Here is a 21654-nt window from a genome sequence, read left to right as displayed (position 1 = left end):
TTCGACCTCTTGTGTGGATACAGTGCACTGTATACTGTGTGTGTATTCTTGTATTAATGACATTGTGGGGACACAAAGCAGCTCTGACATTTTGAGGCCTGGACCCCACATGGAGTAACAGATTAAACCCATTATTTGTTCCCTTTAAATATTTAATTATATTTAGCAGGTGCGACAATAAGGGGGTCTCTGTGAGGAAAAATAACTTTATATTATATTATTATAATATTTTTCTCACATCATGACTCATCATAATTTAATTGCTGAAAATAAATCCTTTTTTTTGTTGACTTGTTTTAGACAATAGAGGATGATGATGAGAGGTGATGAGGTGCATTTTTGCATGTTCAATATGAGTTTTAGGCGTTTAAAATCAATCAGACTTTACTGCACCTTACAAAAAACCAATGCCAACTAACGTCTCGGAGGGTGTAGGCTCTGCCTCGAGTCTACACAGAACAATAAATCTGCCTTTAGTGACAAGAAGATTCAGCCACTGATACAACCTGTTTTTATGCTTCAGTGCTTTTCTATCAGCTTCTGACTTTAAGTTGTGATTCAACATTTTGTGAAATCCTTCGGAAAGAGAAATAATATTTAAATCCACACACAGCAGCTAATCTAAAAGCAGCACTGTGATAAGGCAGAAAACACAGAGGCAGCAGCTCACAGGTCAGTGTTGTTATTCCTGCCTTCGGGCCATCACTGTGATATTTGAAAAGACCACTCTGACCCACAGAAGAATGTCCTTTATTGCATGACTGAGTCACAGAGTGATAACATAAACTATACAAGAGAACTCAGAAGGTACCATGACCAAAAAACAGCCTGTAGGCTTTGAAACCGACTTCTACTCAACACTTATTAATGCATGTGTACTCTCTGAAGAGAGGGCTGGTGGACACAGATGTGATGTAGACATGAAAACAAAACAGAAGCACGGACATAGTTTTCCCCCATTGAGTCAAGGGTTAACGTGGCAACAAATCATGTTGTCTGACAACACACGACACACTGTGAAATGTCCAGAACGCTTGAACCAAAATACATGTTAGGGTTACTAAAATTTCTATTATCTTCATTGCTTCACTGAATTATCATTTTTCTTCCAAGAGAAGTCAAAGGGCTGGAGTCATTTGGCTGTTACAGGAAACTACTGTGAAATAAAATAGAAAACATATTGTTGGGAACCTAAAATGTGACATTTGCCTGTTTTTCACCAGTAAAGAGTGATTGTAGCAAGTCAGGGATTGTTCCATTTGATTCCTGTTGTCAGAGTTCTATGAAAAAGTGGGTTCATTTGTCCTTTTATGTTGTCTGCTTACAGACAAGGACATGGGAACATCAGTTCTGGACCGGTCCAAGTCTCCTGGTTCTACCACCACAGCTCTTCTCCTCCACTGCTCCGGGTGCTCGCCCTCTCTCGCCCATGCAGCTTCAACATGTCCAGAACGCTCCGGGCGTAGGCGTCCCTCAGGTTCGCGCCTCCTCCCACTCCCCCGTCGACCACCCCCCCCACTGAGCCGCGGGCCAGCCTCTTCAGCATCTCTCCTTGCCGCATCGCTGCCTCCTTCACCTTCAGAGTAAAGTAGCAGGCAGAGAAGCGCTCGTTGATGATGGCGATGGGGAGCGCCAGAATCAGGATCCCAGACAGGATGCAAAGGAAGGCCAGCACCTTCCCCACAGCTGTGTCGGGCCGGATGTCTCCATAGCCAACCGTGGTCATGGAGGTGGTCGCCCACCACCAAGCGGCCGGCACGCTGGTGAAGGTGGTGGCGGGAAGGTCGTGCTCCAGGGTGAAGACCACTGTGGCAAAGATGGAGATGCCAACACCGAGGAAGAGGAGCAGGAGGCCGACCTCCTCGTAGCACTGAGCGATGGTCAAACCCAGAGACTTGAGGCCTGGACAGACATGAGGACAGAGGAATGTTTTATCAACACAACGCATTTCAACATTTTCCAGATGAAAACATTCTTCCCTCCAACAGTTCTGTCTGTGAATTCATGGCGTCACACAAAGTGTTATGATCTTTATTTGTGATGACTATTAACTGAGTTCAGGATGTCAACGATTCACCGTTAATCAGTTAACCACAGAGAGTATTTGTGGGTAGTTACGCCTGTCTATAGGTTAATTTTACTACTCTTGAGTTTACTGCACTGTGCACCAACTGGGTCTGGTGGGAGCTAGCTAATGGAGCCACTCATTTGGCAATTACTGCTGTTAACGCCATCCGGACCTGACAGTGTTGCTGTGAAAACACTGCACCCACGCTTTGGTCGTGGGCCAAGAATATGGTCTGGAACTCTGGTCAACTCTTACTCAAAAACACTCTAAGCAAAACCACTGGAGTCTCAAAATCACTTGAAGGTGGCAGGATCTGATGCAAAAGAGTTTATCTGAGCTCAAAAACAGCAACAGTCAATGAATCCGTGTCAGCATTGGAGGAAGACCGGTGCTTTGGCAGCCTTATATTTTATTATATACCCTAGAAAGTTCCCATTGGTAGTGACTGAAAGAATGAGATTGCAAATACAGACGGCCGAAATTAATTTTCTCTGTGGGGTCACTGGGCTCAACCTTGAGGGACATTTATACTTGTGTGGCAGAGCCTACGCATGTGGCCTACGCCGTTTCGAGCATTTATACTTGTGCAGTGGTGTGTCTGTTTCACTCTGCAGTTACACCTCCAGAACACTAGTCATCAGCGGAGATTCTGTGAAGTGCTGTAAAGTTTAGTTGATTCAAAAGACACATTAAACACACATTAAACACGTCTTAATACAACATGCTAATGTTTTTAGCACAAGCCTATGGCATTTTACATTGTATAAATTAGTCTAGCAGCTAGCAGACTTTTTTCTATACTCATATGAAGCCAGGGACAACAGCAACATTTAACAAAGGTAACGTTACAAAATTCAGCTCCATTACAACTCACAAGGTTCACTGACAAAACAACTGTCTTATACTAAACACATTTTCCCCACAAATACAACATGCTAACGTTATTAGCGCCAGCCCATGGAATTTTACATTGTATAAATTAGCCTAGCAGCTAGCAGAGATTTCCTCTGCTCATATGAAGCCACGATAAATCCCACACAAGTCTTAAAATGTTTTATTTGTGGAGGCTTTATTGTCTTCAGAATTTATTGTTTCTTATCTGTGAAATTAAAGTAAATCTTAAAGCTTTGTTTCCACTGAGGGAAATGGTTTCAGCTTACAGAGACAGACAGGAGGTCTGCGTTGCCGCGACGTGTAGTTACTTTCTGGGGAGATGCACGTCAGGGTACGGCGTAGGGTACAGTGTCAATTTGATGCTGCATTAGAGATAGGGTGAGGAGCACAGACATTTGGAGGGAGCCGCTGCTCCTTCAGCCTCAGTTGAAGTGGAATGGGCAGCCGATCCAAACAACTAAAGTGTTCTATTCATCTTAGTGTGCTGTGAAAATCAACTTCCAGAAACCTGAAAATGATTTTGAAAATCCATCACAGTGAACATTTAATTAAGGCCATACCACATTTTTACTGGTAATGTATTTGTGGACAGGGACTTTGGTGCATTAAAGTAGCCTGTACAGGTTTATATCCTGCAGTAGTATAAACTTTCATTCGTATTATGAGTGATGAAAAGGTGAAAAGGATGTGCACTATCACTGGATCAATTTAAAAGCGTGAAATGCTTTAAACAGAGCTGACACTGGATGGTTTTCAAAGCCAGAGATTAAGGTAACATGGATACAAATACAGAATACAGATTTCATCAAAAGTGTATTTGGAAGGTTTGACACAATTCGATGTTTACCTCACTGTTGCCAGTTTTTTCTGTTTACATTTATCTACAGACACCACTGCAGAAAAATAATCATAATTCTAAAATGGAGGTGCAGATCATCACTAATCCACAAAGGCTCTTTCTGTCACAGTGGCGGTTTGTCTCATTTTGGAGAGAAACTCTGCTACGTGTTACTCCTCTCCATCGTCAGTTGAGTGACAGCCTGTGATCCTCTCTTCATTTCATTCTCAAGTCTTCGTTTTTATCTCCGAGTGAGGCGGAGGAATGACGGTGTTCAGCGAGGAGAAAATAACAAGTGGCAGAAAGACGAAACAGCAAATGTATAAATACACCCAGATGTGAGGCGCTCACAGGGCTGACGTTCACACCCCAGAATGACTTGTCACCTCTCTATTCTCCTCCGAGGGAACAAGAAATGAGCTTTGATGTCTAGTTTAAGGAGGATTTGAAGTGAGCTCATAAAGCACGGACGACAAAGAGTGTCTGCGGGAAGTTTTACATTTGCAAAGATTTAAGAAACTGAATCAGAGCAAATCTGTTCATATTAGTTTGTTTTCAGTTTTAAGAGCTCCAAGTGTAAAAGTCAATATGAAATTTTTCAAAAGACTAAGACTTTTTCAACCTCTAAAATTTAACAAAAGGTTAATCAGGTGTGTCTTAAGTTTGTCCCTCTGGACTCCTGTACATCTGAGCAGACATATGACTAAATATGCAGCAGAATCAGCCATGTTGTTGTCATGTCATATTCATGCACACAGATGAAGAGAGACGCTGAAGTCGCTGTCATCTTGTCCTCGTGTCTGCAGCTGTGAGTCCTCCGACAGTGTCACACCGGATCTGTTTACATGCTGCTGTGCACTCACAGCTCACAGGTATGATGGCTTTCATCCCCCAAAATTACTTAAAGGGATAGTGCACCCAAAAATGAAAATCCAGCCATTATCTACTCACCCATATGCCGAGGGAGGCCCAGGTGAAGTTTTAGAGTCCTCACATCCCTTGCGGAGATGCAAGGGGAGAGGAGGTAGCAACACAACTCCACCTCATGGAGGCTGACGGCGCCCCAGATTCAAACGTCCAAAAACACATAATTGAAACCACAAAATATCTCCATACTGCTCATCTGTAGTGATCCAAGTGTCCAGAAGCCCCGACATGTCAGAGCTTCAGGACACTTGAATCACTACGTGTTATTCCACGTTCACACTTGGATCACTATGGACGAGCAGTATGGAGATATTTTGTGGTTTCAATTACGTGTTTTTGGACGTTTGAATCTGGGGCGCCGTCAGCCTCTATTAGGTGGAGTTGTGTTGCTACCTCCTCTCCCCTTGGATCTACGCAAGTCAATGTGGACAGACAGCGACGCTCACTTGGTAAGGTAATATTCTGACTGCTTTAAATAAACAATTTGCTTCACATACAGTATGAACATGAGGAATGGTCTCTGACCCTCTCAGCATACATATGGCATGTTAATATTGTATTAAGACAGACTTGATGCTGCTGAAGCCTCCTCTTGCCTTCACTTCTCTTTTCTCCCTTCACCTCTCACTCTCCCTCCATGTTCTCCTTCAATATTCATGAGTTGAGTCCAGGGATCATCATCCTTCCCAAAAATCACTCAGATCAAAGCAATCATGCGTCCCAGTCTGACACACACACACACACACACTCTCCTCCCTCCGTCCCCTGAAGGAATTTGCCAAAATGTGAATCAATATGTTTTTTCCTCGTCTTTGTTGTCCTCAGAAAACCTTCCTGGCTTTAATCTCACAGCAGCAGCTTCTCACCGAGGACAATTTCAATTTCTTTCTCTCCGGCTGCTCACGTCATGTACTTAATGTTCCCTGACAGGCTGGGAACACATGTGGAGGGAAACTGAACGGGAAACACAGGCGTATCGCTGATCATGTGACCTTGAGCAAAGTTGTTCACCTGCTCAGTTAAGGCTGTGTGTATTGCCAGATGTCCAGTTCTGAGTTTTTATCTGAGCTTTTTGATGTCTATTTTTAAAACTGACCCACATCTTGTTCTTGTTTACTCTTTTCCTTCAAAAAAAACCCCTTAGCTTTCCCCCATGAATACATTTCAAACGTAAAGCTGAGCCTCACTTTGTGTCTCTTTGGGTTGGTGGTTCACACACACGAATAACTTGTGTCATTCACGCGTGAAATTGTGCGTACGCAGTGCCAAAAGATGTGTATTTTGAGGAGAGAGTAGGGGCTTCCTCAGCATGCTAACCTGCTAAACTAAGAGACGTGTTTTCACCCCACTGTCAGCCCCAACTGACTTTGCCTCTTTACCTGTCGAGTGTCGTCCCAGCTTCAACATTCGGAGTGACCTGAGGAGTCGGAGGACCTGCACCACACGGCCCATGTTCTCCAGCTCTGTGGATCCTCCGTGGAGGCTCTCCACTGCCAGCGTCACATAGAACGGCAGGATGGCCAGCAGGTCAATCACGTTAGGAATACTTCGACTGAAGCGGCACTTATCCCTCACGCAGAGAAACCGAAGTGCCAGCTCTCCAGTGAACCACACCACACACACATACTCCAGGGCATCAAAAAGCAGTGGTGCACCAATACCCACGTCGCTCACTCCGAAGTCCTCCCCTAAGTCCAGCGAGATGAGCACCATGTTGATGACCGACACCACCACGAAGAAGATTGAGAGTGAGCCAAAGGTGCGAGCAGCACGCGATGATTCGGGTTTCTCCAGCAGGTCCCACAGGCGCCGGCGGAGAGCCGGGCAGGCGGCACCCACAAAGTCCTCATCACTATCCTCGGGCTCAAACTCTCGCTGTATGTCGAGGGTCTCCTTCTGTTCCTTGCGGCGGTAGTAACGCTCGCGGCAGCAGGGATTGATGCGAAGCTCATCAATGCCCCAGTACTCGATCTCCTGCAGGAAGGAGATCTCACACAGCTCCTCCCTCACGTGCAAGTGACCCGTCCGGTAATAGTTCATCACATACCTGTCAGCAAAGACACACAGAGAGACAGGAAGCACTCCGTCAGCTCAGACATATAAACTACAAGTTTACAGAGGACTTCATCCATAAGTCTTATCCTCCTGACACCCTGTGTCCTCATATGAGGTCATCATGTTTTGGGTTTACTTGACCCTACTCTTCATTCGACTTAACTTCACCTAACCTCTTGTCCTCGTTCGTGGACACTTTTTGGTGCCAACAAGATGGCAGCCATCTCTGCCAAGTCAGTCTGCAGCCGATCCCAACACAAAAGTGGACACAGTCCAAAACATGATCACATTTTATGGCTGAAAGTGTTTAATTCTGATTAATAATGTTTGTAGTTTGATATGGCAACAAATCTGACCAATTTTAACAAGAGTAACAAGCTAAGACGCTGTGGGAAATACTCCTTTGAAGACATCAGAACTTAATTATCGTCTTGTTTGAGGACACTAGGACTTTATTATTGTCTCATTTGAGGACATTGAGACTTTATCGTCTAGTTTGAGGACATTGGGACTTTATTATTGTCTTGTTTGAGGACATTGGGACTTTATTATTGTCTAGTTTGAGGACACTAGGACTTTATTATTGTCTCATCTGAGGACATTGGGACTTTATTACCATCTCGTTTGAGGACACTAGGACTTTATTATCGTCTCGTTTGAGGACATTGGGAGTTTATTATTGTTTTGCCTGAGGACACTGGGACTTTATCGTCTCATTTGAGGACATTGGGACTTTATCGTCTCGCTTGAGGACATTGGGACTTTATCGTCTAGTTTGAGGACAACGGGTCTTAAGAATCGTCTCGTTTGAGGACACTGGGACTTTATCATCTCGTTTGAGGACATTGGGAGTTTATTATCATCTTGTTTGAGGACATTGGGACTTTATTGTCTTGTTTGAGGACACTGGGACTTCAGAATCATCTCATTTACGGACACTGGGTCTTAAGAATTGTCTCGTTTGAGGACATCAGGACTTTATTATTGTCTCGTTTGAAGACATTGGGACTTAAAAATTGTCTCATTTGAGGACATGGGGACTTTATTATAGTCACATTTAAAGACACTGGGTCTTAAGAATGATAAAGTTTGAGGACATTGGGACTTTATTATTGTCTCGTTTGAGGACATTGGGAGTTTATCGTCTTGCTTGAGGACATTGGGACTTCATCATCTCGTTTGAGGACACTGGGAGTTTATTATTGTTTTGCTTGAGGACAATGGGACTTTATCGTCTCGTTTGAGGACACTGGGACTTAAAAATCGTCTCATTTGAGGACACTGAGACGTAATTATCACTGACAATGAGTTTTTCTAAAATCTTCAGGTCCTACTGATCCAAAAACGCCAGGAAAAATAATTAAAAATGCACACTAAACAAAAGTTTGTGTCTCAGGAGGAAATAGTTACTGAGAAAATAACCCATAAAAGGAAAGGAGGACTCCCCAACACTGGGCGCACAAAGGGTTGTCTCTTTTTTTTTAGTAAGTGTTCAGCACGTGGTGGTTCATCTCAGTTAGTCTGAAACAAGATGCTCTGCTGTGGGGGGCCAAGGGCCTCACCTGCTAGAGCAGGCGCCCAACGTATAAAGGCTGCGTCTTTGCTGCAGCTGCCTTAGCTTCGATGTCAACCTCCAGCCCTTTGCTGCATGTCACCCCCCTTTCACACTAACACTGTCCTATCAAAAAAGCCCCAAAAATAATCTTTAAGAATCTCAACTGTAACACTTTTACATGAAAGATAATGCAGGTATTTGTCATCTGAAATAACAGAAAGAAATAAACAATGTCTCATGTCTGTGCTGAGCTCAGAGCCTAGAGTTTATTTTGGCTTGTGAGCCATATGAAGAACAGTCCTCACAGTTCAAAGGCCGTCAGGACATCATGAGTTAATGAGAGCTGACAGCACACCTGTGGGAACGTCCCCCAGTTTGAACATCAGGCGCTGCTGTGACTCAGACTGATGTTTGACTCGAGGCAGAAACACAGCAGAAGCATCAGGTGATCACAGCTCAGGTGTGACCTGTTGTTTTCAGAAGCTCCGTTAGACATGTAATTAAACTGTGTTTTATATGGAGGATGAAGTTCACTTACTAAAAACATGCTGCTCAACATGACAGATTTCAGTGTATAAGCTGCTTATACCATGTCCTTTGAAAACTACAAACCAAACCAAACAGTCTCGCCCTGTTCTCCCCCCCCCCCCCCCCCGTTGTATCCTCCAAATTCTGGGAAACAGGGCTGCATTTCTTGGCCGCATTTAAAGGAGCCTTCAAAATGAGATGGGCTTGGTTGCGCCGATGTGACGCATTTGGTCTTCAAATGCAGCCCTCGAAGGCTGCAGCCCGTGAATTGAGACACAGCTAGTGTAGATGTTTATTTCTTTACATAGTTCTTGCATATTTATTTATGATATTTTCTTTGAAAACATAGTTATCAATCTGCAACTGCACTCTCTGAAATTATCTTATTACTTCTGAGTACATAAATCAGCTTACTATCTGTCAATAATGCATTGCTGTGCACTTTGAAATTTTTCAAAACATTAGAGAAGTTGCCAGCGAATGTTGGCGAGCTGCCTGCCAAGCTGCTGACCACTGTTCAAGACCTCCAGCCCGGATAGTGTTCGCATGTGTTTTGGATATTTTGACATTGTTATCATCACAACAGGTCATCATACGTGTCTCAGGTAAGAGAACAAGGCGCCACCTACTGGAAGGTCTGTGAGTTCCGGTCAAAGAAGAACTCATTCTCCAGGAAGTTGGCGTCATCACAGAGCTCCAGCGCTGAGTCTCGGCTGCAGCAGGCCAGCTTCCCCAGCCGGGTCTCTGGGTAGGATGCCAGCAGCTCCTGCGATAGCACGTAGCGACTTCCCCCAACGTTGATGATGAAAAAGTCGAGCGTGTCTCTGACCTCGCTGAAGAAAACACTGGAGTTCAGAGACATCGGGGATGGGCTGTTGCTGTAAAGCTCCGCTGCCGCCACCGAGCTGGAGGTGAGGCTCATGGTGGAGGAGGGCGGAGCTGGTGAAGAGTGAGAGGAGTCGAAACAAAATCAAGAGTTTAATTGAAACCAGAATATTTAGAGGAAACGCAGAAGACCAAGAAACCTTAGGGGGTGATTACACAGAGATGAAAAACTAGAAGCACGACGCCAGTAAAACAATTGTTTTCCTTTGATACGGCGCGTCTGACCGGCGTTCAAGCGTCTTTTCAAACGGGTGTTTTTCCGGCGTCTTTTTAGATGCGCATTTTTGTAGACTCTTCATTTTAGACGCGTCAGACGCCAGTAGCTAGTGCGCATTGAATAAGCACTTAAAGCGTTTCAAGCATCTTTGAAGCGTCCGCGTCTCTAGCGTCTCATTTCTGTGTGATCGCCCCCTTAAAGCTTTATTAAATGATTGTTTGACCACCAGGGGGCAGAAGAGCCTTGAGACACAAAGTCTCAATAAATCATCAACATTACATCTCTCCCCTAAAAACACATTTCACAGAAGCTTTTTGTGTTTGTAAACAGCAATTTCAAGAAAGGACATGGCTCGGTTGATTTTAACTTTGTTTTATTGTTTGATGCATTTTAGAACGATGTAATCACTACTGCCAAAAGGTGGATGTAAATATAGGCCTAAATATTATTTCATGCTGTATCTGTAGGGCTTTATGAATTGCAAATGTGAAAATTATGTAGATTTTTTGTTTACATTAAATTCTAGCAAACATCAGGGTCTTCGTTTAGCTTCAAACAGCGTCCTCGGTAAAAATGATCTTTTTTGTATTCCTGGTCTGACATCCAGTGGCACACGCAGACATTTTTATTCCAGGTATCTGCACACTGTGACACAATGTCCACTCAAAACTGGTCTATGCACATTTTATCTTTTGATTTCTAGGGCTGCCCCCCTGAAAGTCGACCAAATGATAGTCGGCCAGAAAGGTCATTAGTTGGCAAGATTTCAGTGGTCACTTAGTCGCAGAAAAAACAAACAAAAGTGAAACTCTATTAGGAGCTGCACCTTGTCAAAATAAATCCAAACCTATATGACTGGACCATGTGTGACTTTAATTTGAAAGGAGAGACACAGGAAGTGTCCACTGCGGTTATTCCACAGGCTAGCCCTAATGATTTCCCAGCGGAAGTACTTTGTTCCCTAATGTTTCTCCATTTGTATTCTTTAATATGTTTTCTTGTAAATAATGTGTAAATTATAAGATGAGTGTTTTGTCTATAATACATCATAGTAAACTAGTCGTAGCAGTAGTATTATAGTGCTGCCGTTGCTGCAGTTAGAGATCCAGTGATGTTTTAAAGAAGCTCTTTTCAGAAAATCCTCACTTAACCTCAGTTAAAACAGCTCAGCAAGAATGAGTCAATTAAAGACAAAAAGAGGGAGGACAGACGGACACAAAGAGAGGAGAAAGCTCAAAGACAAATCCATGAAATGAGAAATGCAGAGAGACGAAGCCTCTGGTAGCGTCCTACTTCTCGCAGATCTCTGGCTGCTGCAGTTTTTAAATATTTTAGCTGGCTTACCTAATTAATAGATCTATTGCTACTATTCCTGTGATCATTCATTCCCTTTTGCTAGGTGCCTCTGTCTAACGCTGTCATCTCACTAATTCTTACACTGAATATCCCATGAGGCCATTTGAGCAGAAGCTGAGGTGGGATGACAGACTGACGGCCGCACATGCACACATTCCAAGTTTTGGGTCAGCGAAGGGAAACAGAGAAACTCCACAGTTTTGTCCCTCCGCAGTGACGAGATGGGACTGAATTAAACATGCAGTAATTGTAGACATTCATTCTCTCAGGGCCCTGAGTGAGCTGCTGTCAGGGGCCCAGGATGTGTGGGAGCCTGCTGTTTATTTGAATCTGTTTCTCCAGATCATGAAATATGCAGCAGCTGCTCTCCTGAGTTTGATTCTGATGTGTGAAAACATAAATACGGTGTGAAACTCATCACTTATAACATGCTCCCTGTCTGACAGGAAGTGGTTTGAACAAGCAGCGGTGACCCAACAACAGCATGAGCACACAGGCATCACTGTGTGCTGAGACAGGACAAGGAAAGATGGAATCTGACAGCGATGTGACACAAAACAGGCGCTCCTGATGCAGGTGGGTCGCTCACTGTCCACAAAAGAACAAGGGAGGAATCAGTTCAGTCTGAACCAGCGGTGGAGGAAGTACTCAGATCCTTTATGTAAGTAAAAGTGTGAAAATACCCGTAAAACTCCTGCTTTTTGAAATTCTATAACAGCTAAAGTCCCACAAAAAACGCCCACTAACATCTGGCTTTTGTGCTTCATGGGAAAGGTTACAGTTGGCATTCACTCCCAGGCCAGACATGAAGTTACTGGGCAGGGAGATGACATTTTCCACAGTGTGTTGAGCAAAATCAAAATCGAAGGATGAAATTACTTCCCCTGACAATTTAGTGGGATTTCTTAACTTTGCTTTTATATACTCAACAGCCACTTTATTAGGTACACCTTGCTAGTTCCTGGTTGTACCCCCTTTTTAATTCTTGCTCTATTGGACTGAGATCTGGTGACTGTGGAGGCCATTGGAGTACAGTGAACTCATTGTCATGTTTGAGATGATGTGAGCTTTGTGACATGGTGCGTTATCCTGCTGGAAGTAGCCATCAGAAGATGGGTACACTGTGGTCATAAAGGGATGGACACGCTCAGCAACAATACTCAGGTAGGCTGTGGTGTTTAAACCATGCTCAGTTGGTACTAAGAAAATCTCCCCCACACCATTACACCACCAGCAGCAGCAGCCTGAAGCGTTGATACAAGGCAGGATGGATCCATGCTTCCATCTGAATGTGGTTTTTCCAATCTTCTATTGTCCAGTTTTGGTGAGAAAACCCGTGTGAATTGTAGCCTCAGTTTCCTGTTGTTAGCTGACAGGAGTGGCACCTGGTGTGGTCTTCTGCTGCTGTAGCCCATCTGCTTCAAGGTTGGACAAGGTGTTGTTGCTTCAGAGATGCTCTTCTGCACACCTTGGTTGGAACCAGTGCTTATTTGACTTCCTGTTGCCTTTCTATCATCTTGAACCAGTCCGCCATTCTCCTCTGACCTCTGGCATCAACAAGGCATTTTGGCTCACTGGATATTTTCTCTTTTAGGGACCATCCTCTGTAAACCCTAGAGATGGTTGTGCTGAACATCCCAGTACATACTCAGACCAGCCCGTCTGGCACCAACAACCATGCCACGTTCAAAGTCACTTCAATCACCTTTCTTCATCATTCTGATGCTCTGTTTGAACTTCAGCAGCTCGTCTTCACCATGTCTACATGACTTAATACATTGAGTTGCTGCCACGTGATTGGCTAATTAGATATTTGTGTTAATGAGCAGCTGAACCTAATAAAGTGGCCAGTGAGTGTATATACTCACAGGCAGAGGCAGAGAAAATGCCCTCAGATGAAAGATCAGAGAAAAGTCAAATCAAACACTGACTGAGGAAAATACTGCAACGTATTTCAGATCAAATCATGTGTGAAAATTATATTTTTCATTTATTCATTCAATCTTGAGGGCAACTTGAGAAAGAGTATGTGACTGTCAGCGAGGCCAGCCGGGGACTGTCTGTACCTTTCCTTCATTCCTCATGTGTCAGCTGTTTCCCCTCTCCCCTTTGTTTCTTTCCTTGTTTGTCTCTCTGTGCCTGTGTGTTGGGGCGTGGCTCTCATCAGTCCTGCTGCCAATCTGTCTGCTCACCTGAAAGCCATCCACTAATCAACCCCAGCCTGCAGCCCAGTCTCTGCCAGATCCTTCAGAGGCCGTTTACACATTGCCGGCTATTTTCATAAACGGACATTTCACTGTCTCCGTTTTCAAAGAGATCTTTGTTTACACTTACCCGTGTATATATACACAAGAGCACGCCAAACCTGTAGGTGGCAGTGTAACGAGAAGCTCAAGCCTTCCACATATCCATTGTCACCATAGCAACATAGGTCGCACTTTTGACACAGGCACAAGTTCTGGCGCATACTGTGACGTCGGCTGCCTATAACTCCGTTTATCTCTGTTTATCTCAGTTTATCTCAGTTTACATGCAAACGCGCAACCGGAGATTTCCAAAATCTCCACTCTGTTGTTGAGTTTTTAGAAAGACTCATTTTCAGAGGAGAAATCACCGTGTACATGTAAACGGCCTCTCAGTCTACCTAGTGGTACTAACGATGACCTGTTTGTTGCTTGTTGCTTTTTTCCTCTTGGCTTCCTAAACCTTGTTTCTCTGTGCCTCAGAGCCACACTCACTGGTCACCTGTTTGCCTGCAAACCTGTTTCCAGCCCTGCTCGACCTGCCCTGTTTCCCTTGAGTGCCCTGGATCAACCCAAGACACCCCTTCTTGCTTTATTGAGAATACATCCACTTTAAACTGAACAGCTGTCTGAGTCACACTTTTGGCTCCAGTTCTCTATATTCTATACGACAGGGACAACATTTTCCAAAGTGGGCCCGTCATCCATGCCCCCAGGGGATGTGGATACTTCCACATGTATTATAAACCACCATTGTAAAAGAGACATCTGTAAAACTGTTGAGAGCACACCTTGGACTGCAAACAAGATCAATTATAACTCTTTCAATTCTGACTTTCTGATCCATGGAGGTTTTATATTTGTAAATCTTTCCTCAAGCCCAGAAAAAGCAATTTAAAAATTCTTGACATCATCATGATGTAAAGTCTATAAGCGGAGCGGGAATTCGCAGGAGTGAGAAACACTACTATGCATATTCGGTGGACCCCATACTGTGGAAGTTATCGTGAAGCTAAAAACTTTTTTTTGGCATATGTGCCAGGCAAGCAACTCCATCGGACTACATGGGTGCCATCTTGGAGCCCCTTATCTACCAGAAACAATATGGCGGCCAGCAGTTAAATGGTAAGCTAAAACATGTTTCTGAAAACATTTGAGGTGAGAAATAGGAAACTCAGTTACACTACATAGTGGTGCACACACAAAGCCAGAGCGGTCCAGGTTGGAGCCTGCTGGCTGGTTGGGAAAATGTATCACCAGTCATCTGAATTTATGGGCTCCAGCTCTGATTGGCTCTGACCGGCAGTGATGGAAATACAACTCTGGGGTGGACGCACTACTTTTAGCCCCTTTACCAACAAGATGCAATGACGGCCCGCCACAAAATACCATCCGTCTCCACCCAAGCAGCGTTCTAACATCGATGCCAATGCACTGTAGTTGGCACAGAGTTTGAGAAAGAGACTGAATAAATTACAGATATTAAAAAGAAGTAACCACTGTAACATTTTCACCGGCCTCCATGCTGCTTTCTATTGTTTACTAACCCTTTCAATGGCCTATCATCACATGTGACACACCGGTAAAAAAAAAAATTCATAAAGGCAAACTCATCTTTTTCTCAGCTTTCCTGTGCTCTGCTCCTCTCAGCCGGAGTAACCTCCAAATCACTCGGCCTGATTTTGAAGTTCTCATAAGCACAAGGATGAATGAGTCGGTTGGTTCTTGTCAGTGTACATTGGTGTATCCTTTGTGTATTTTATTGTGTGGTTATATGGCTGTAACTCTTTGTGTGCTGCTGTCTTGGCCAGGGGCCGTATTCACAAACCTTCTGAGAATCCTCTCGCAGAGCTGCTAACTTGGCCTAAACATTTTTAGCAAGGAGTCTGAGCTTAGGAGTGATTCAGGAAAGTTCTCAGAGCGACTCTGAGCAGCGTTGTCAGGTGGGAAATGTAGGATTATCGTACCAGAGGCTCAAAATTATCGTATTTTGAGGGAAATTATCGTACATCTGTCGTAACCAAAATAACAATCCTACCGATGCGCTACAGGCAAATATAGTCACTCTAGTGTTTACTTTTTTTTTCTATTTTCCTTGCTTCTGTTTTTCCTCTTCTTCTTCTTCTGTTTTGAATCTCATTCTCACTCGACTTCCTGACGGGTCCTAGAGCCTCGTGGGGCGGGTACAGCTGACCATTCAACTAATCGTGCTCATTGTTCAGAGACAAACGTCACCCGTATCTCACGCTAAGCAAAGTGCGATTGGCTGTAAACATGTCATATGGGAACAGATGCCTTCAGGCCCACAAAAAAACTCTGGCATACTGATTACAACCACACATTCATGAAATGGTCAAATTATCAAACATTTGGCCTTTTTTGGGATTATTGATCGTACGTCGTACAGAGGGCCAAATTATTGTACAAATACGATAATTATCGTACACCTGGCAACGCTGACTCTGAGCAAAGAAGGGAAGGAAACTTTTACCTCAGTGAGGAGGTGTGGTTGGCCCTGTTGCTAGATGTGATGCGTTCTTTTAACAGGTGTGATTGGTTGTCACAGACACGCCCCTCTGTGAGCCTGCAAGGTGAGGACACCCAGGCCCTGTCCAAATACCTGCACTTGTGCCCTTGTGCCCCTTAATTGAGCGCTCCCGCTAAGGGGCGCAAGTGCGTAGGGTGTCCCAATTGTCTTCTGTTGTTATCAAGGGGTGCAAACCTGCACCCTTAATGCACCCCTTCCGAAAGTGTGCATCAGACCTCACTTCGCTGAAGGATTTTACCCAGAATCCTCTGTGACGCCCTAACACTGCACAGCTGGCCAGTACAACTCACCATCTTCAAACGGTAACTGACGTGTCCGCGAGCTGTTAACTCTGACTGACAACAACCGTTAGAGAAACATAACGTCAACTGTGGACTTAATAATATATGACAGGGCGTTAATAATGAAATAATATACAGTTTATAGTTGACTGGAGGTTTGTATGACAGTCCACATCAGTTTACAGTTTTGATTGTGTCTTTAATTATTATTATTTTATTACTGTATGTCTTTATAGTTTATTTTATATCACAATTTACCACAATTTATCCAAGCAAAAAAACGTTTAATAGGAATGACGGTAATCTAGGCTACGTTAACGGTAGAGTAAAAAAAGACGTTACAGCTAATATACACATTATTAACAGGTAAATTCAAGAGTAAAATTTAATTTAATTTACCTGTTGGTTGGGCATCAGCATCAAAATTTGGATCTGATGTAGATGCCGCCTTCTCCTGCAGCTCCTAATCCTCCTCATCATTCGCTGATTGTATCGACTTACCATTTGCAGCAGCAGTGCTGCGAACAACGTTATTTCCTCTAACGCCATGTTTCGTCTCCTAGGAGACGGACCAGCTGGACCCAAACAGAAGTGACGTGTACACAACTGTCCCAATTCTCCTTTTTAAACAGCGTCGGTCCCTTGCGCACTTACGCCCCTAACTGCACTTTCGGCAAGTGCACTTCAGGGAAGACCTCAGGGCGCAAGTGCGGGTATTTGGACAGGACCCCAGTGGAAATGAAATGACCTGCTGACTGTGAAAGTGTTGTCATTGTTAGTGTGATCACTGCTGATGGAAGGTTGAGACAGACTCAAGTCATCTTTACAGTTTTCCAAATACCTTAGTGTTGTGATCATTTTATTTCTGGTGTTATAGTGTTAGGTGGGAAATGTGTGTGTGTCCCTAATGACATCGACCACACATATTATCCTCACATGATCTAATCTGTAGGGTTTCATTTACTCACTGTCATCCAGTGTTTTGAGAGTATTCCTCCGACCTCTTTGTGTTTCCACCATTTTCTCCTCTGATTAAGAAACTCTTAAGCTTTCTCCTCCCTGCTCCTGACAGTTTTTCACCTTAGGAGCTTTTTTAAGGGCTAAGATGACTTTTATCTTCACAAGGAGCTAATTTTAACTTTAAGGGAAAATTCTAAGAAAATGGCACAATTCTAAGTATTTTCTAAGAATCTCATCAGCAGGAGCAACTCTTTGTACGAGGAAGCTTTGTGGAGTTTTCTGCTGAGAATGATTGATGATCTGATTACATTCAGCATGAAACCACTTAACTGTCTCTCATTGTGAGATTGTGCTGTTACTCATTAAAATATCAGCATGCGTGTGCATATTTTAACATGTGATGAATAGAGAAAACAAAGAAAAAAGTATATGGTCTGATTAAAGTTCATAGCCCGAGGATCTACATGATTTATTCATGTATGTACATGTTTTCGATATAATTAAACAGCCTCTGTGTAAAGCTCTTAAAGTTTATTGGATTTAAATGACTAAAACAGTTTTAAAAAAGAAAAGATTTAATAAAACTCTTTTACATTCAGAGTCTCTCAATGACAAGACGACTCCTGTGCTCATTATTATCCAAAGATGTTTTGCAATTGTTTCATTATTTTTGCCCTCTGTAATCTAATGATAAGTTCTGTCATGTTTTTATTTAGTCTTTAAATGAGTTTAGTTTCTGCAGGATGTTTTTATTAATGTTTCCTGCTGCTGAGACTTCCATCGTCATCCAATAAAATTAGTTAAATTCTTGTAACTGATTTCTAACCATGTCACAAATTAGATGATTAGTGGGCTTAATAATCAGAGATGTCATATTGTCTGCACTGAGTTTCATCTTCCAACCATGCACATTCAACATTGACACCACAGTTTGTACCATTAAGTGAGAGATTACAAATTAAAGCTTCCTCAGAGTCATGATGAGGAAAACCCAGCTGGTGAATCTTACCTGCTCTAACTGAGGATCTTTGTTTGATGAGGACTCCACATCTCCACAAAAATCCTGGTGCAAAGTCAAAATCCAGATCAAATTAAATCTTTCTAGAAATGATCACATGATGACAACAACGGAGAATACAGGCGCAGGAAGAAGTCTCCAGATCAGATCAGGACGGACAGACAGCAGGGCGAAGGAAGCAGCTCCGGAGCCTCAGCTCTCTGCTGCTCTCTGAGCTTCGCGGTGCAGGTTTAAAATAGAGCGGTGGAAGGTATGAGAGGTGATTAATGACACACAGCAGGAGGAGGAGGAGGCAGACTATTCCCACTTTTATGCAGTGTGGCAGAAGTACTCAGAAATTTTACTAAAGTAAAAGCAGTGATACCACCGTGCAGAAATACTCTGTTACAAGTAAAAGTCCTGCATTCAACACCTTACTCACGTACTCAACACGTTCTCACTGTGACCTCGTCACATACTGACGCGCTTGGTCATGGACTTTCCACGTCCACATACGACATGCAAGGTACCCTGGGTGTGCTGGTTGTTGACGTACTGGGACACTGTCTCAAGTTCTGCCTGTTACATGCATTGTCTTCTTTCAAAATACACTTCTGTTTGCACTGGAAATTTAATGTTAACATACAGTCTCTTTCAAAATAAAAGCGCTACGTCAGTACAGCACCGCCAAGTTTTTCCTTCAACAACAAACACTCGGTTGGGTTTAGGAAAAAAGAACAAGTTTTGGCTTTACAATCTTACGGGATGTGAAAGTCGATGTTTGTTGGACCCATCCACCATCCGCTCCTGCCTGCCCCATTCTGACTTTTGCCACCTTAACTTTTGTCCTTGTCCAACGGCGTTCCCCCTGATGCTGCCAGGTGCCGTTAAACTATAATCACCACCTCCAGCATGCACTGGGGCAGTTTGCAGCCGACTGTAAAGCAGTCAGGATGAGTCAGTACCTCCAAATCTGAGACCATGGCTCTCTGCCGGAAACCGATGGATTGCCCTCTCCAGGTTGGAAGAGAGCTACTGCCCCAAGGGAGGGAGTTCAGGTATCTCAGGGTCTTGTTCATGAGTGAGATGGATCGGTGGTTTGGTGCAGTGTCTGCAGTGATGCGGGCGGACGGTTGTGTTGAAGAGGGAGCTGAGCTGGAAGGCGAAGCTTTCAGTTTACTGGTCCATCTACTTCCCAACCCTCACCTATGGTCATGAGCTCTGGGTAGTGACAGGAAGAATGAGATCGCGGATACAAGCAGTCGAGATGAGGTTCCTCTGTGAGGTGTCTGGGCTCAGCTTTCGAGATAGGGGGAGGAGCTCGGACATCTGGAGGGAGCTCGGAGTAGAGCCACTGCTCCTTCGTGTCAAAAAGGGTCAGTTGAGGTGGTTTGGGCATCTCTCTAGGATCCCCTGGGCACATCCCAGTAGTAGGAGGCCCTTGGGCAGACCTTGAACACGCTTGAGTAATTGCATATTTCATCTAGCCTGGAAACACCTTGGGGTCCCCCAGGAGGAGCTGGAAAGCTTTGCTGGGAAGAGGGACGCCTGGATGGATGGATGGATAGATGGATGGACTACTGTCTCTCTTTTTCGTTCTTTTTTTGTCTGACTGGTTCATAAAACGTGTGTATCAACCCATAGTTGTTTTCTTAATTGACACTGGGCTGGCCCAGTCACATCCTTACACCTCTCCCTCTTAAACATCTGCTGTTTAATGAGTGCCAAAATTGATGAGACAAACGCAAGGGAGGCATGCAGGGACACAGCAACAAATTTTAGGCCCTAAGCATAAGCAGTCTCTGTCGGTCCCCCGCCCTTCCCTTCCCAAGCCATGATCCATGTCTCTCTGACACATCTTCTAAGTTTTTTTATTTATTGTTTTCTTGTTTTACAAAGTCAGCTTTCTTTCTTTTTAGCTTTGGAACTTCTTGAAGAAAGACATGACAGTGCACATTGGTGCTCCAGCAGCATGAGCAGTCACTGACTCGATTTAAGCTGTGTCTGGACATGAATCCCAGGGTGTTTTCACACCTGTCCTGTTTGGTTCGGTTTAATCAAATTCAAGTTTGTTCGCCCCCTCAGTGTGCTTCAGTCAGCCTATACAGCTATTGTTCCTCATCTTTTGGCTTCTGCAACTGTGACCTTTTCTCTAACCCTGCAGATTGCTGCAGTAAGCAGATTTGCTTGTCTTATTTATTTCCAAAGTGGTCCGGTTTCCCTTCAAGCTCTAGCTGCCACAGCTGCATCTTTTTTGTCTGCCAGTGAAGTGTCGCCATCTAGTGGCTAAAACAAAGAACTACACATTGACACCTTTTGTCCCTTCCTCCCCTCTTCATCTCCTCCTCTTCTCCTTCCTTTGAGATTTAACCACATCTTTCAGTAAATCCAGAGTTAAATCTTGTGAATGAGTTTCTACAGATGTTGCAGTTCTCAGTTGAACCCTGGTCCCCTTCAGGTTGTGGTTTCTGTTCGTTTTTTGCCTCTGCAGCTGGATGATGCTGGTTTGTGGTTTTGTTTTTGAACAGAGATCGAGCAGAGGCGAGCTGTTAATAATGTCACAGCAGCGCATTAATATTAATGGTGTCACAATCACATTATACTGGAGGGAATGTTTAGTTGTTTACATAAACAAAAACCGGTCAGACTGTTGTCTGTGTGCAACTGGACCAGGCTCCCTGGAACAGCGTCGGACTTTGACATAGAAGCCAAATGTGGAATCACAACGTCCTGGTCCGTGACGTGATGCCATGGGGCCCAATAACACCTTCTCCCATTGACTTATATTGTAAGAGAGATTAATGTAAATCAATGGATAATTTTTTTGAGCATCACAAAGCCCATTAGATTATTTTTTTCAGCATCAGGATTTGATCCATTTGGTTCAATGACATTTTGAAAATTAAATCATTAATATCACCATTCAAGTTAGCGGAGGGCTCAACCGAAAGCAGCTGCTCGGTTGGTGGAAATTTCTAGTGTGTTTACTCTGTGGACCCAACGATGCGGAAGATCCAGGTAATTTCATACTGCTGAAACTGAGCTTATTTTAGCTTGATGTATCACTGAGCAACTGAACTGATCGCGCCCTGCCTTGAACACTGCATTCAGTTCTCTTCAGAGGTGGGACCAAGTCATTGTTTTAAAAGTTACAAGTAAGTGTCAAGTCTTTGCAATCAGGTCCCAAGTCAAGTTCCAAGTCCTAAACTTTAAGTTTTGAGTGCTCAAACGAGTCATAGTGCACTCTTCGCCAAATGCAATGCAATTTTAACCACAGAGTCATCCTATATTAAACTTACAAC

The 21654-nt window shown here is 43.8% G+C and overlaps 1 protein-coding gene across 1 annotated transcript; it reads right to left on the bottom strand.

The window, feature by feature from the left end:
* Window positions 1–839: 839 nt before the first annotated feature.
* kcnv1 (potassium voltage-gated channel modifier subfamily V member 1) lies at window positions 840–18557 on the bottom strand. The gene is made up of 4 exons (XM_049584884.1): window positions 18365–18557; window positions 9495–9804; window positions 6107–6774; window positions 840–1902 (listed from the first exon to the last, which is right to left on the bottom strand). The coding sequence occupies exons 2-4, from the start codon at window positions 9785–9787 to the stop codon at window positions 1376–1378; spliced, it is 1488 nt and encodes a 495-aa protein (XP_049440841.1). The 5' UTR covers window positions 9788–9804; window positions 18365–18557; the 3' UTR covers window positions 840–1375.
* Window positions 18558–21654: the final 3097 nt, after the last annotated feature.

This window comes from Epinephelus fuscoguttatus, linkage group LG8 (assembly GCF_011397635.1).
Source record: "Epinephelus fuscoguttatus linkage group LG8, E.fuscoguttatus.final_Chr_v1".
In the NCBI taxonomy this organism is placed as follows: Eukaryota; Metazoa; Chordata; class Actinopteri; order Perciformes; family Serranidae; genus Epinephelus; species Epinephelus fuscoguttatus.
This window is presented reverse-complemented; position numbering and strand designations above follow the sequence as displayed.

Bases quoted from the DNA above. Each gene is read 5' to 3' on its own strand.
- kcnv1 (XM_049584884.1), bottom strand. From the start codon at position 9,787: ATGAGCCTCACCTCCAGCTCGGTGGCGGCAGCGGAGCTTTACAGCAAC. The intron at 6,775-9,494 runs GTAGGTGGCGCC...CTTTGCTGACAG, and splicing joins CGGAACTCACAGACCTTCCA to GTATGTGATGAACTATTACC. The intron at 1,903-6,106 runs GTAAAGAGGCAA...ATGTCTGTCCAG, and splicing joins GCTGGGACGACACTCGACAG to GCCTCAAGTCTCTGGGTTTG.